The sequence below is a fragment of the Amblyraja radiata genome, chromosome 14 (assembly GCF_010909765.2).
Source record: "Amblyraja radiata isolate CabotCenter1 chromosome 14, sAmbRad1.1.pri, whole genome shotgun sequence".
In the NCBI taxonomy this organism is placed as follows: Eukaryota; Metazoa; Chordata; class Chondrichthyes; order Rajiformes; family Rajidae; genus Amblyraja; species Amblyraja radiata.
The window spans coordinates 56,764,177-56,776,633 of NC_045969.1; the positions used below are offsets into that span (position 1 = coordinate 56,764,177).

The following is a 12,457-nucleotide window of genomic DNA, read 5'->3' on the forward strand; positions in this document are numbered from 1 at the left end:
TGTTACTTGTCATTTTAATTCTCCCTTTCAGTGCAACCTAACTATCTGTACTCTTAAAATGAAGCCCAATGCAAGCTTGAAGACTAGAAGCTCATGCTGCCACGACCTTCTGAACTCAGGACTGAACTGTGCAGTTTCAGGGAACTGTCCATTTCTGCTGCAAATCATTCATTTGTGAAATTAGCTGTTTCTTCACTCTCCATTAGCACAATCTGACCAAGTCTACAGCCTTTATCTGTATCCCCACTTTCTCAAACATTCAATGAATGACCTCAACAAGTTTTTCCCATGTCCCCGCCTTTACCCCATCAAAATGATTCCTATTGTCCTTCCCTCAACATAAAACAAACTTGTTTACTCTCTTTCCAATTTAGAAACATAGATATAGAAACATAGAAAATAGGTGCAGGAGGAGGCCATTCGGCCCTTCGAGCCAGCACCGCCATTCATTGTGATCATGGCTGATCATCCCCAATCAATAACCCGTGCCTGCCTTCTCCTCATATCCCTTGATTCCACTAGCCCTTAGAGCTCTATCTAACTCTCTCTTAAATCCATCCAGTGATTTGGCCTCCACTGCCCTCTGTGGCAGGGAATTCCACAAATTCACAACTCTCTGGGTGAAAAAGTTTTTTCTCACCTCAGTCTTAAATGGCTTCCCTTTTATTCTAAGACTGTGGCCCCTGGTTCTGGACTCGCCCAACATTGGGAACATTTGTCCTGCATCTAGCTTGTCCAGTCCTTTTATAATTTTATATGTTTCTATAAGATCCCCCTCATCCTTCTAAACTCCAGTGAATACAAGCCTAGTCTTTTCAATCTTTCCTCATATGACAGTCCCGCCATCCCAGGGATCAATCTCGTGAACCTACGCTGCACTGCCTTAATTTCTGATGAAGGGTCTTCAACCTGAAATGTAAACTGGTTTCCTACACAGTTTATGTCTGGCCTGCTATTATTCCTTGCATTTTCTTTTTTTATTTTAAGTCAAAGGAAATTGAGCAAAAGAATTACATCATGTCAGAATTTAAAGGAATTGTTAACTGATAAATAATTATTCACAATTAGTACTAATTTATCAAACCAAATACAGTTAATTATTAAATCTAGATGTTAAGAAGACAAAACCCGTACGCATCATATATATTACTAAATAAGTCTATCAACATTGTTCACAAGTTCACAAGTTTTAGGAGTAGAATTAGGCCATTCAGCCCATCGAGTCCACTCCGCCATTCAATCATGGCTGATCTACCAATTTTCCTGCCTTCTCCCCATAACCCTTGACACCTGTTCTAATCAAGAATTTGTCTATCTCTCCCTTAAAAATATCCACTGACGGCATCCACAGCCCTCTGTGACAATGAATTCCACAGATTAACTACCCTCTGACTAAAGAAGTTCCTCCTCACCTCCTTTCTAAAAGAACACCCTTTAATTCTGGTCCTAGATTCTCCCATCAGTGGAAACATCCTTTCCACATCCACTCTATCCAAGCCTTTCACTATTCAGTAAGATTCAATGAGGTCCCCCCTCAACCTTCTGAACTCCAGCGAGTAGTGCTGTCAAACGCTCATCACATTGTAGCATAAAGGAATTTATGGCTAATAAGGGTCTCTTATTACTTCTGCAAGATCAGATCAGCTATAACCTTACTGAGTAACAAAAGTCACTTGGCCTACTCCAGTTCCTATTAGGATGCATACAAGGTGAACAGGTCATTAGACACAGGATTACAGATCACCATGTAATTAAAAATGCTAACAAAGGAGTAGGAATTGGCTCTGAAGTATAATATTCAATATAAGCGATGATTTCTTAAGACCTGCACAGATCATAGCCATGTTCTTAAAACCTATATTCTGTGGAGAATAGTTCCCCACAGGGGATTTCAAAACTACAAACTTTTAAATGACACAACATAAATTTAATGAAAAAAATCTTTGTTCAATGAGTGGTTAGAATGTGCAACTCTTCCTTTGAGATGGTTAAGGAAGATAGGCAAATGGTTTCAAATGGATGAAGATGTGACAGAAATTGAATAACTTATATCCTTATAATAAGTTAATGGAATGGTATGTGTGGGCTACAAACACTAGCCCAGATTAATTGGGCAGACTAAATATTTCTAAATTGTATACTGTATAATTCAGTGCAATGATATAATCTTAATCCATTTGAACCTAATTTTTCAAACCTACTCAGTCTTCAGTTCTGAGGCAGGATTACACATGACATTTTAATAACATAACTTTGCAAAGGTTGGCTGAATTGTGGTATTTTTCTTGAGTAAAACACATAGAGCTGGAAGAACTTAATGGGTCAGGCACCATCCGTGGAGGGAGTGGATAGGTGATGTTTTGGGTCATGGTATGGGTGCAGGAGTAGGTCATTCGGCCCTTTGAGCTAGCACCGCCATTCAATATGATCATAGAAGATCATCCAAAATCAGTACCCCGTTCTGGCTCTCTTCCCATACCTTGATTCCGTTAGCCCTAAAAGCTAAATCTAACTCTCTCATGAAAACATCCAGTGAATTGGCCTCCACTTGCCTTCTGTGGCAGAGAATTCCACAGATTCACAACTCTATAGGTGAAAAGGTTTTCCTCATCTCAGTCCCAAATGGCCTACCTCTTATTCTTAAACTATGACCCCTGGTTCTGGACTCTCCCAACATCGGGAACATTTTTCCTGCATCTAGTCTGTCCAATCCATTATGAATTTTATATGTTTCTATAAGATACCCTCTCATCCTAAATTCCAGTGAATATAACCCATTATTCCAATGAATATAGCCCAGTTGATCCGGGTTTGAAGAAGGGTTCCCCTCCACAGATGCTGACTGACCCATTGGGTTACTCCAGCACCTTACGTTTTTTATCAGACCTGTACTTCTGTTCTCATTGCTCATTGCAAGCTGGTGTTGGCAGAAGCTAAGTGACAAAATGTGCATGAAAAGCAAATTAATGCTCATATCATGGAGGAAACAGAGTACAGTCTAGGTTAATATTGAAAGTAAATTACAATTAATGCTTATTTAGTTTTTTTTTGCCCTATCCTTAATGCCTTCCTGTTTGGCACTGCTAAGTAAGCACAGAATATTGATATGTTTTGTTAAAATGTGGCCAACAATGTGACAGAAATCAAATTTATACACCACAGTTTAAATACAAAGTCAGATGAAGGTTCTTACTAAAGGTTCAAAAGAAAAATATCAGTCAGCATTCTATAAACATAATTGGCAATGGCAAATAGCTACTGCTATTATCCTAGATACATAGACAATAAGTGAAGGAGTAGGCCATTCGGCCCTTTAAGCCAGCACCGCCATTCAATGTGATTATGGCTGATCATCCACAATCAGTACCCCGTTCCTGCCTTCTCCCCATATCCCTTGATTCCGCTAACCCTTAGAGCTCCGTCTAACTCTCTTTTGAATGCATCCAGTGAATCAACCTCCACTGCCTTCTGAGGCAGAGAATTCTATAAATTCACAACTTTGTGTGAAAAAGTTTTTCCTTATCTCAGTTCTAAATGGCCTACCCTTTATTCTTAATATGTGAGCCTTAGTTCTGGACTCCACAAACATCAGGAACGTGTTTCCTCCATCTAGCCTGTCCAATCCCTTATAATGTTATATGTTTCTATAAGATACCCTCTCATCCTTCTAAATTCCAGTTAATACAACCTCAGTCGCTCCATTCTTTCATCATATGACAGTCCCGCCATCCCAGGAAATTAACCTCGTGAACCTACGCTGCACTCCCTCAATAGCAAGAATGCCCTTCCTCAAATTAGGAGTCCAAAACTGCACACAATACTCCAGGTGTGGTCTCACCAGGGCCCTGTACAACTGCAGTAGGACCTCTTTGCTCCTATATTTGACTCCTCCCCTTATGAAGGCCAACATGCCATTAGCTTTCTTCAATGTCTGTTGTACCTGCATGCTTACTTTCAGTGACTGACGTACAAGGTCACTCAAGTCTCATTGCACTTCCCCTTTTCCTAACCTGACACCATTCAAATAATAATCTGCCTTCCCGTTCTTGCCACCAAAGTGGATAACCTCACATTTATCCACATTATGCTGCATCTGCCCACTCACCCAACCTGCCCATGTCATCCTGCATTCTCATAGCATCCTCCTCACAGTTCAGCTTTGTGTCATCTGCAAATTTGCTAATGTTACTTTTAATTCTTTCATCTAAATCATTCATGTATATTGTAAATAGCTGCTAGTCCTAGTCACTGCCTGCCATTCTGAAAGGGACCCGTTAATCCCTACTCTTTGTTTCCTGTCTGCCAACCAATTTTCTATCCATGTCAATACCCTACCCCGAATAAGCGAGTTCAGTATTCCGACTGCGCTTGCCCATGTCAAAGGTCACTATACATAAACAGCCCTGGAAAGCAGTGGAGCAGTGAACCTTCATTTCTTCTGTTTTTTCCAGCTTTGAGTTAAAAAAAGATTGCTTTCAAACTATGAAATTGTATTTATTGTTCCTTTGTTAAAATCTAAGATTATTTTGTCATTTTTACTATTTTATTATGCTTTGGTGAGTGGGCGAGATCGTGCTTGTCTGTGGTCGGTGTCGGGTCTGGGTCTGTTGAATTACTGTTGGGCCATCCCCGTCCCTTCCTGGGTGTCTCGTCCCTGTCCGGGGGCAGCTGGAGGTGTTGGGCTGGGCTGGGCTTGCAGCCGGCACGGAGCAGAGGCCAAGTTGCTGCAACGTTTTGTCTTTATCCCTATTGATGGCTGATCCTCGGCTTTCCCCGGCGGCAGGTGGGGTTGGCTGGCGGTCCCCGGCCCGTTGTTGGTTGGCCCGGCGGGAGTTGAGCTGGGGTTGGCGCTTCTTCTCCGCGCTGGCTGTAACCGACGACACCAGCCGCCCCAGGCTCACAGCCAGCGCAGAGAAGGTGCCAATTCCAGCCCAACCCCGCTCCCCGACGGGTCGGGGACCGCCAGCCAACCCCTCTGGCACCGGCGAAAGCTGAGCACCAGCCATCAACGGGGATACACACAATGCGCTGCAGCAACTCGGCCTTTTCATCGCGCCGGCTGCAAGCCCGACCCAACAACTCCGGCTGCCCCCGGACAGGGACGAGACACCCGGGAGGGGTCAGGGACGACCCAGCAGCAACTCAACTCACCCGGACCTGACCGAAGTTGCTCACTCACCAAAGCATATTAAAGCAATAAAAACGACAAAATAATCTTAGCTTTTAACAAAGGAACAATAAATGCGACTATTTCATAGTTTGAAAGCAATATTTTCTTACCTAGAAGAATCAAAGCTGGAAAAAACAGAAGAAATGAAGGCTCACTGCTTCAATGCTTTCCAGGGCTGTTTATGCATAGTGACCTTTGACCGGGGCATGCGCAGTCGGAATACCGAACTCGCTTATACCATGTGCTCTCATTTTGCCCACTAATCTCCTGTGTGGGACCTTATCAAATTCCAGGTACGCTACATCCACTGTTCATTTTACTTGTTACATCCTCAAAAAAGTTCCAGAAGATTTGTCAAGCATGATTTCATAAATCCATGCTGACTTGGACCGATCCTGTTACTGCTATCCAAATGCGCCTCTATTACATCTTTGATAATCAACTCCAGCATCCTCCCCACCACTGATGTCAGGTTAACTGGTCTATAATTTCCTGCTTTCTCTCTCCTGCCTTTCTAGAAAAGTGGGATAACTTTAGTTGTCCTCCAATCCACAAGAATTGGTCCAGAATCTATAGAACATTGGAGAATGATCACCAATGCGTCCACGATTTCTAGAGCCACCTCCTTGATTGCCCTGGGATGCAGACAACCAGGTCCTGGGGGTTTATCAGCCTTCAGTCCCATCAGTCTACCCAACACTATTTCCTGACTAATGTGAATTTCAGTTTCCTCATCACCCTAGATCCTCTGTTTCCTAGTACATCTGGAAGATTGGTTCTGTCTTCACTAAGGAAGACACAAACAAAGTACCTGTTCAACTCGACTGGCATTTCCTCGTTCCTCATAATAAATTGACCTGTTTCTGTCTTCAAGTGACCCACATTTGTCTTAACTATTTTTTTCCTCTTCACAAACCTAAAGAAGCTTTTACTATCCTCCTTTATATTCATGGCTAGCTTACCTTCGTACTTCATCTTTCCCCCCCGTATTGCCTTTTTAGTTACCCTCTCTTGATCTTTAAACGTTTCCCAATCCTCTGGCTTCCTGCTCATCTTTGCTATATTATACGTCTTCTCTTTTATTTTTATAATGTCCTTGACTTCCCTTGTCAGCCATGGTCGCCTCTTACTCCCCTTAGAATCTTTGGAATGAAATGATCCTGCATCTTCTGGATTCCCAGAAATACCTGCCATTGTTGTTCCACTGTCATCCCTGCAAGGGTCCCTTTCCAGTCAACTTTGGCCAGCTCCTCCCTCATGCCTCCATAGTCCCCTTTGTTTAACTGCAATATCGACACATCCGATTTTACCTTCTCTTTCTCAAATTGCAGATTAAATATCAATTTTATTCATGACGAGAAAGATGAGTTCCAAGGTAAAACAAAGCTATATATTGTGTAAGAAGGAACTGCAGATCCTGGTTTAAACCGAAGATAGACACAAAATGCTAGAGTAGCTCAGCAGGACAGGCAGCATCTCCGGAGAGAAGGAATGGGTGATGTTTCAGGTCTGAAGAAGGGTCTCGACCCAAAATGTCACCCAATCCTTCTCTCCAGAGATGCTGCCTGTCCTGCTGAGTTGCTCCAGCATTTTGTGTCTATCAAAGCTATATATTGTTTAGTTGTACACTAAATAGTGCATGTTCGCTTTAGAACCTACTATAGTAACATGTTTTCTCTGACCCAGCTTAATCATACCTTGCTTGATCTCAATAGATAATCATATTTTTGAGAGTATGTGCAGTCTCAGGTTTCATTCTTATCAGATTGAACCAGAATCCGATTCAGGAGAAAAACAAATTTGCACTAATTTATCCTGTTCTAATTTCATATAATACATTTACTGAATACAAATGCTGTCATGAATGTGTTCATAGATGTAGTTCAATTCATCCTTCAATGGCAGTCTTTAAACTGTGGTCCCAGGGAAAGATTTGGCCTGCTTTGAACATCACTTCACATCTTCCCAAAAATGACAAACGAGGTCTGAAAACTAGAGACTGTGAATATATACGGGTTTGTGATAAACTAGCGTAATTAACATTTATTTTGCCTTTCTATTCTGATAATATAATGTACCTTCTATATTATCAGACTGTGAGGGCTGAATCATTTGGACACCATTGGCAGGTGTACAGTTGGATTTTGCTTTTTGTCAACTCTTAATGTTAATTTCATTTAACTGTAATTTTAATTATTCTAAATTTCTAAATGTACTTTTGAAATTAATTCACGTGTGATGCTCTTTAGATACTGAGGTTTATAATTAAGTGATACTGTTAAGATGCAGATGTCCAAGGATGTCCGTAAACAAGAACAACAACCTCTGCAAAAGGACATCAGCACTCAGTGCAGGAGTCAAGTCAAGAGTGCTTTATTATCATATGTCTGAGATAGAACAATGAAATTCTTACTTGCTGTAGCACATAAAATAAATGTCAGATTCAGGATTATTTTATTGCAAAATGTTTATCAAGGTATTACTGTCACCTGACTTTCATTGATATACTAGACCACGTGGGACCCGCTGGGCCCCGTACCCCAATGCGTGTGGGGTGATGTGGCGTCGGCGTTTACCCTGGGGGGGAGAGGGTGGGAGTGTGCGAGGGGCGTGGAGCGGGAGGTGGGGAGGCTGCCGATGATAATTCCCCCTAATCGGCCCTCCCCACTCCCTGCCTTGTGGCCAATCACCAGGATCATGGGGCAGCAACCTCGTTACCGTTGGCAACTTCCCATTGTGATGTCATTGTGGCAGTCGGTAGCTTGAGAGCCCATTGTGATTGGTGCTATGTGAGTGGCATTGTGACATCATCACTGGAAGCTCCTGGAAAAAGGGCTGTCTGTGAGAAGGCGGTTTTGGCTTTTCTTTAAACTTTAATCATGAATAACTTGTGAAATATAACATGAAATCTGAAGTGAACCTGATTAAAGCGTGGGGGGAATCAGAAGACGAGGAGCAACCCCTTCAGATATTAGTACAGTGGCAGCAACCTCCTTACCATTGGCAACGTCGCATTGTGATGTCATTTGTAAATGAGATCCATTGTGATTGGACGTCTATGAGATGGCATTGTGACATTATCACTGGAAGGTGCAGCAAGAGTCTGCCACTGAAAAGCAGTAATTATTTTTCAAATTTGGCTTTTTAAAAAAAAACTTTAATCATGAATAACTTTTGATATATAGCATGAAATCTTAAGTGAAGCTGAGTACAGTGTGGGACCAAAATGCAACCAGAACTTGAGGAGCAGCCCCTTCAAATATTGGTAGAGGAGCAGCAACCTCGTTACCGTTGGCAACGTCCCATTATGATGTCATTGTGGCAGTTGGCAGGCAGCTTGAGAGTCCATTGTTACCGTTGGCAACGTCCCATTGTGATGTCATTGTGGCAGTTGGAAGCCAGCTTGAGAGCCCATTGTGTTTGGTGCACTGTAAGAGGCATTGTGACATCATCACTGTGAGAAGGCTGGAAGCTGTCAGTGAGAAGGTGGTTTTGGCTGTTTTTTAAATTTCAACGATGAATAACTTCAGAAATATAGGTGGAAATGCAATGTGAATATGTTTATCGCCACCACGGGAAAAATGTGAGTAGGATGTGTGAAAATGAGAAGGCTGTGGCCTAGCATTTGGAAGAAGATAGGAATTACCAAATTGACACAGAGACACATCGTGGGCACAGACAAGACAAAGACTTTTACTTATAAAGAGAACAGCTGGCAAATTACAAGAATCCAATGTACCATCTTTTCTGACCTCGTCAAAGTTTGGGAAAATTATAGACCATATTTTATTTTGTTTAAATTAATAAATGGATAACATATTTACCATACTGTGATTAGTTATACATATTTGAAAAAAGAAGAAATTATAAGGTATTTTGATGAAATATATATTAGTTGGGGCATTTCATTCTGTCAATATTTATTGAAGAAACATCTAAAAGAGCAATTAACCAAGAAATGGTACTGGCTCTTCCTTCAGGACCAATAACTAAAAATATTAATTCTACCCGTTGCACTCCAGAGCGTAGACAATAGTACTCATCAGGCATCCATCAAAAACAGAATAAAATATGGTCTACAGACATAGATAACTTACTCTGATAAGACATACGGAGCTGTTTCAGTGAGTAAAAACTAGACAGGCCACGCATGCAAAGGTTTTCTGTCAGCATGCCAAATCATCAGCAGCAGCAGTGGGGAGAAAAATAAACAAAGGCTAAAGTGAAAGAAAATAGCATCCCGCTATTAAAGAGCAAGTTTTCATTCAGCAAATAGAAGAAACTGAAAAAGTAGCAGTATGCATACCGAGGACAAGAGCCTTTAGGAACTATGAAGTGAAGGTATAAGTAATTTTCACCAACAACTAAAGGTGAACAACAGGAAAACATACAACAAAGCTAAGTTGACGCCTTTGCGGGAGGCATGGCGGTAGAGTTACCGCCTTACTGCGTCAGAGACCCGGGTTCGATCCTGACTACAGATGCTGTCTATATGGAGTTTGTACATTCTCCCCTTGACCTGGGTTTTCTCCGGGTGCTCCGGTTTCTCCCACACTCCAAAGACGTACAGTGGTGTAGGTTAATTTGGATTTTGTAAATTGTAAATTGTTCCCAGTGTGTGTAAGATAAGAACTAGTGTGCGGGGATCGCTGGTCGGCGCGGACTGGGTGGGCTGAAGGGCCTGCTTCTGCGTTGCATCTCTAAACTAAATGGTATGTGCATGAATCTTAACAATGACCTGTTACACCGTAGTAATTTCCCTAGTTTAAAGAGCATGATTAATGTCTAAGATACAAGAGTTATTTTGGAAAATTCACCAAATCCTAAATGGCTTATGAATAATAATTTAGCATAAAATCAGCTATGATGAATGAAATGTCCAGCATTCAAAAGTTTGGATTCCAGCATGGAAGCTGTGGAATTTTTAATTTAATTATTAATTAAATAATGAGTAATCTTCAAACAGAAAACAACTAGTCTCAGTAATAGCAACCACAAAGTCCAATAAAATCCCACCTGGGATGTCCTCACGAGGAGGAGAATGGCAACACTAACCCAGAATGGCCTAAATGTGACACAAGACCCACATCAACCTGATTGACTCACGCTGTTTACTTGCAGCAACTTTCTCTCTTTATCAGTTCTAGTAAAGTGATTTTGTCCTCGAACATGAGCTGTTTTCTCTTTCCACAGATACTGCTTGACAGGCTGAATTCTTCAAGCATTTCTGTTTATGTTTCAAATTCCAGCCCCTGCAGATTTATTTGTTGCCCATCAACAAGAGGCACTGGGTGGTATCAACATTGACTGTGCCAGCCTCATCCAGAAGAACTCATGTGCGGTAAGTAATCTATGACCCAACACGAGAGACAACCCTACATTTCCTCCTCCTCACCAATTTACCTGTAGCAGATGGGTTGTCCATAACAACGTTATTAAGATAGACATCGCAGAGGCAAGAGTTAATTGTGGTTAAGTTCCATTATTGTGTGGTTAAATGGAATACATTCAGAACATAACTAGCAACTCAAGACTAGGCGCCTATGAAATGCAATGGAGTATCATAAGCATCACTATAAATATAATCTGTAACTTCTTGACCTTCTTGACTCTACCATTAAAATCAAACCAGTAGATCAACTTTTGTTCAATAAGGAGTGCATAAGATTATGCCAAGATCAGCATCAATCAAATATATCTAAAAATGAAGCACTAAGTTGCAACATGTAAACTAAACAGCATGCAATAAATACAGCTAAGCAACCCCACAACCAACATGTTAAATAACACTCTGCGTGGTGGACAATCAATGGGAGGAGGTGACTCAAATAATTAATTCAACAATGGTAGGGGTTCGGAGCTTGAATGATAGTAGGGCCTAGTATATGATGCCACAGACAAGGCTGAAACATTCCACAATCATATTCAGCAAAATGTGCCATTGATCTATCTCAGCTTCCAGGCAGGTTAATTAACTTTGCGAATTATCCCCAGTGTATGTGGGTAGCTATAGAATGAAGGTGAGAAGGGCCATGTGAGAAAGATTTACATGGAAGTAAGGGACTCAGTGGATTGCAACGATTCCTACAATGTTGTAATACCAGAATGATCTGGTTCAAAAAATAGATTGCAGTATTCAGTAGTAGTTCTGAACTTAAATTTAGGCATCCTGGCTTGGTGCAATTCTTTAAACAGAGAAACATCACAGGTGACCATAGATTTACAAGGAAAAGCACATGAATAATCAGAATTTCATACAATGTACATTCCATTACGACAAAGACACAGACTGTAATCTAATATTCAGATTATACCTGCAGTGAGCTGTTTGCTCTTACGGGGAGATTTAAGGTGGCGTTGAAGTGGGTCACTTGTACCATAGAGTTTAATTGTTCCCATACTAAGTAGAATGGTCTTCTGCATAATGTCCACAACTGCCAAACCATTACAGTTTCCAAAGGTCACACTGGAGATAAGACACAAAGACAAACAGACATTTTATTTTGTTTACAAGCTGCAGTGCACAAATTAAATTATTTCCAATACAACGATCACGAGGTTATCATAAATGAGGGAGACTTTCAGCATCAACTCTACTCATCAAGGTATGAAGGACTTACAGATGCATGTTCATTCATTCTTGAAGGTGACAGGTAACAAGTAGATAAAATAACTAAGGAAGACTTAAAGATATTTGATTACGTGCATCGTCCAAAAAGAAGGAAGTCAAGCTTCTGTCAGCTGCTGTGTACAAATGTAGAGACCACATTTGAAGGACATTTAGCATTTAGTGAGACAAAGAGGCCATTTACCAGATAAGATGATTAAAAAAATTAAAGTTGCATGGCGTGACTCAAGAAAGATTGATTGTTTCCATCTGAGCAGAGAAGATTGAAGTGAAACCTGAAATATTAGGCACAAGAAAATGCTAATGCTAGAATCTTGATTAAAAAAAAACATATTGGAGGAACTCAGCTGTATCAGACTGCATCTGCAGAGGGAATGGGCAGATAACCTCTTCAGTTCAGTTGTAAAACTTCTTTGTAACCAGTCCATTACAATTACATCTTTACATACGTTGGTTTTGCCTAAGCTCATGTTTTGTGCAGGTGAATGCTTATATATGCAATGGCACAATCATTTCATGATTGCTTTACTTACAGGCCATAGGCAGAGCTAACTGCTAGGCTGGTGATCTGTTGAGGTGGTTCCCCATCAATCCACACCAGTTGAATGATGAGATCAGCCTGGTATCCAGGAGCCATTCTGACAGGACGAGTTTTCACT

At 41.1% G+C, this 12,457-nt stretch overlaps 1 protein-coding gene across 3 annotated transcripts in view; it reads right to left on the reverse strand.

The window, feature by feature from the left end:
- Positions 1-12,457, reverse strand: part of stxbp5l (syntaxin binding protein 5 like) — a 221,755-nt gene that overhangs the window by 66,796 nt on the left and 142,502 nt on the right. For all 3 annotated transcript variants that reach the window (XM_033033427.1, XM_033033425.1, XM_033033426.1), the window contains exons 17-18: positions 12,332-12,457; positions 11,485-11,636 (exon numbers count right to left, since the gene is read on the reverse strand). In XM_033033427.1, coding sequence (XP_032889318.1) covers positions 11,485-11,636; positions 12,332-12,457 — 278 coding nt within the window. The remainder of the gene's footprint in view (positions 1-11,484; positions 11,637-12,331) is intronic.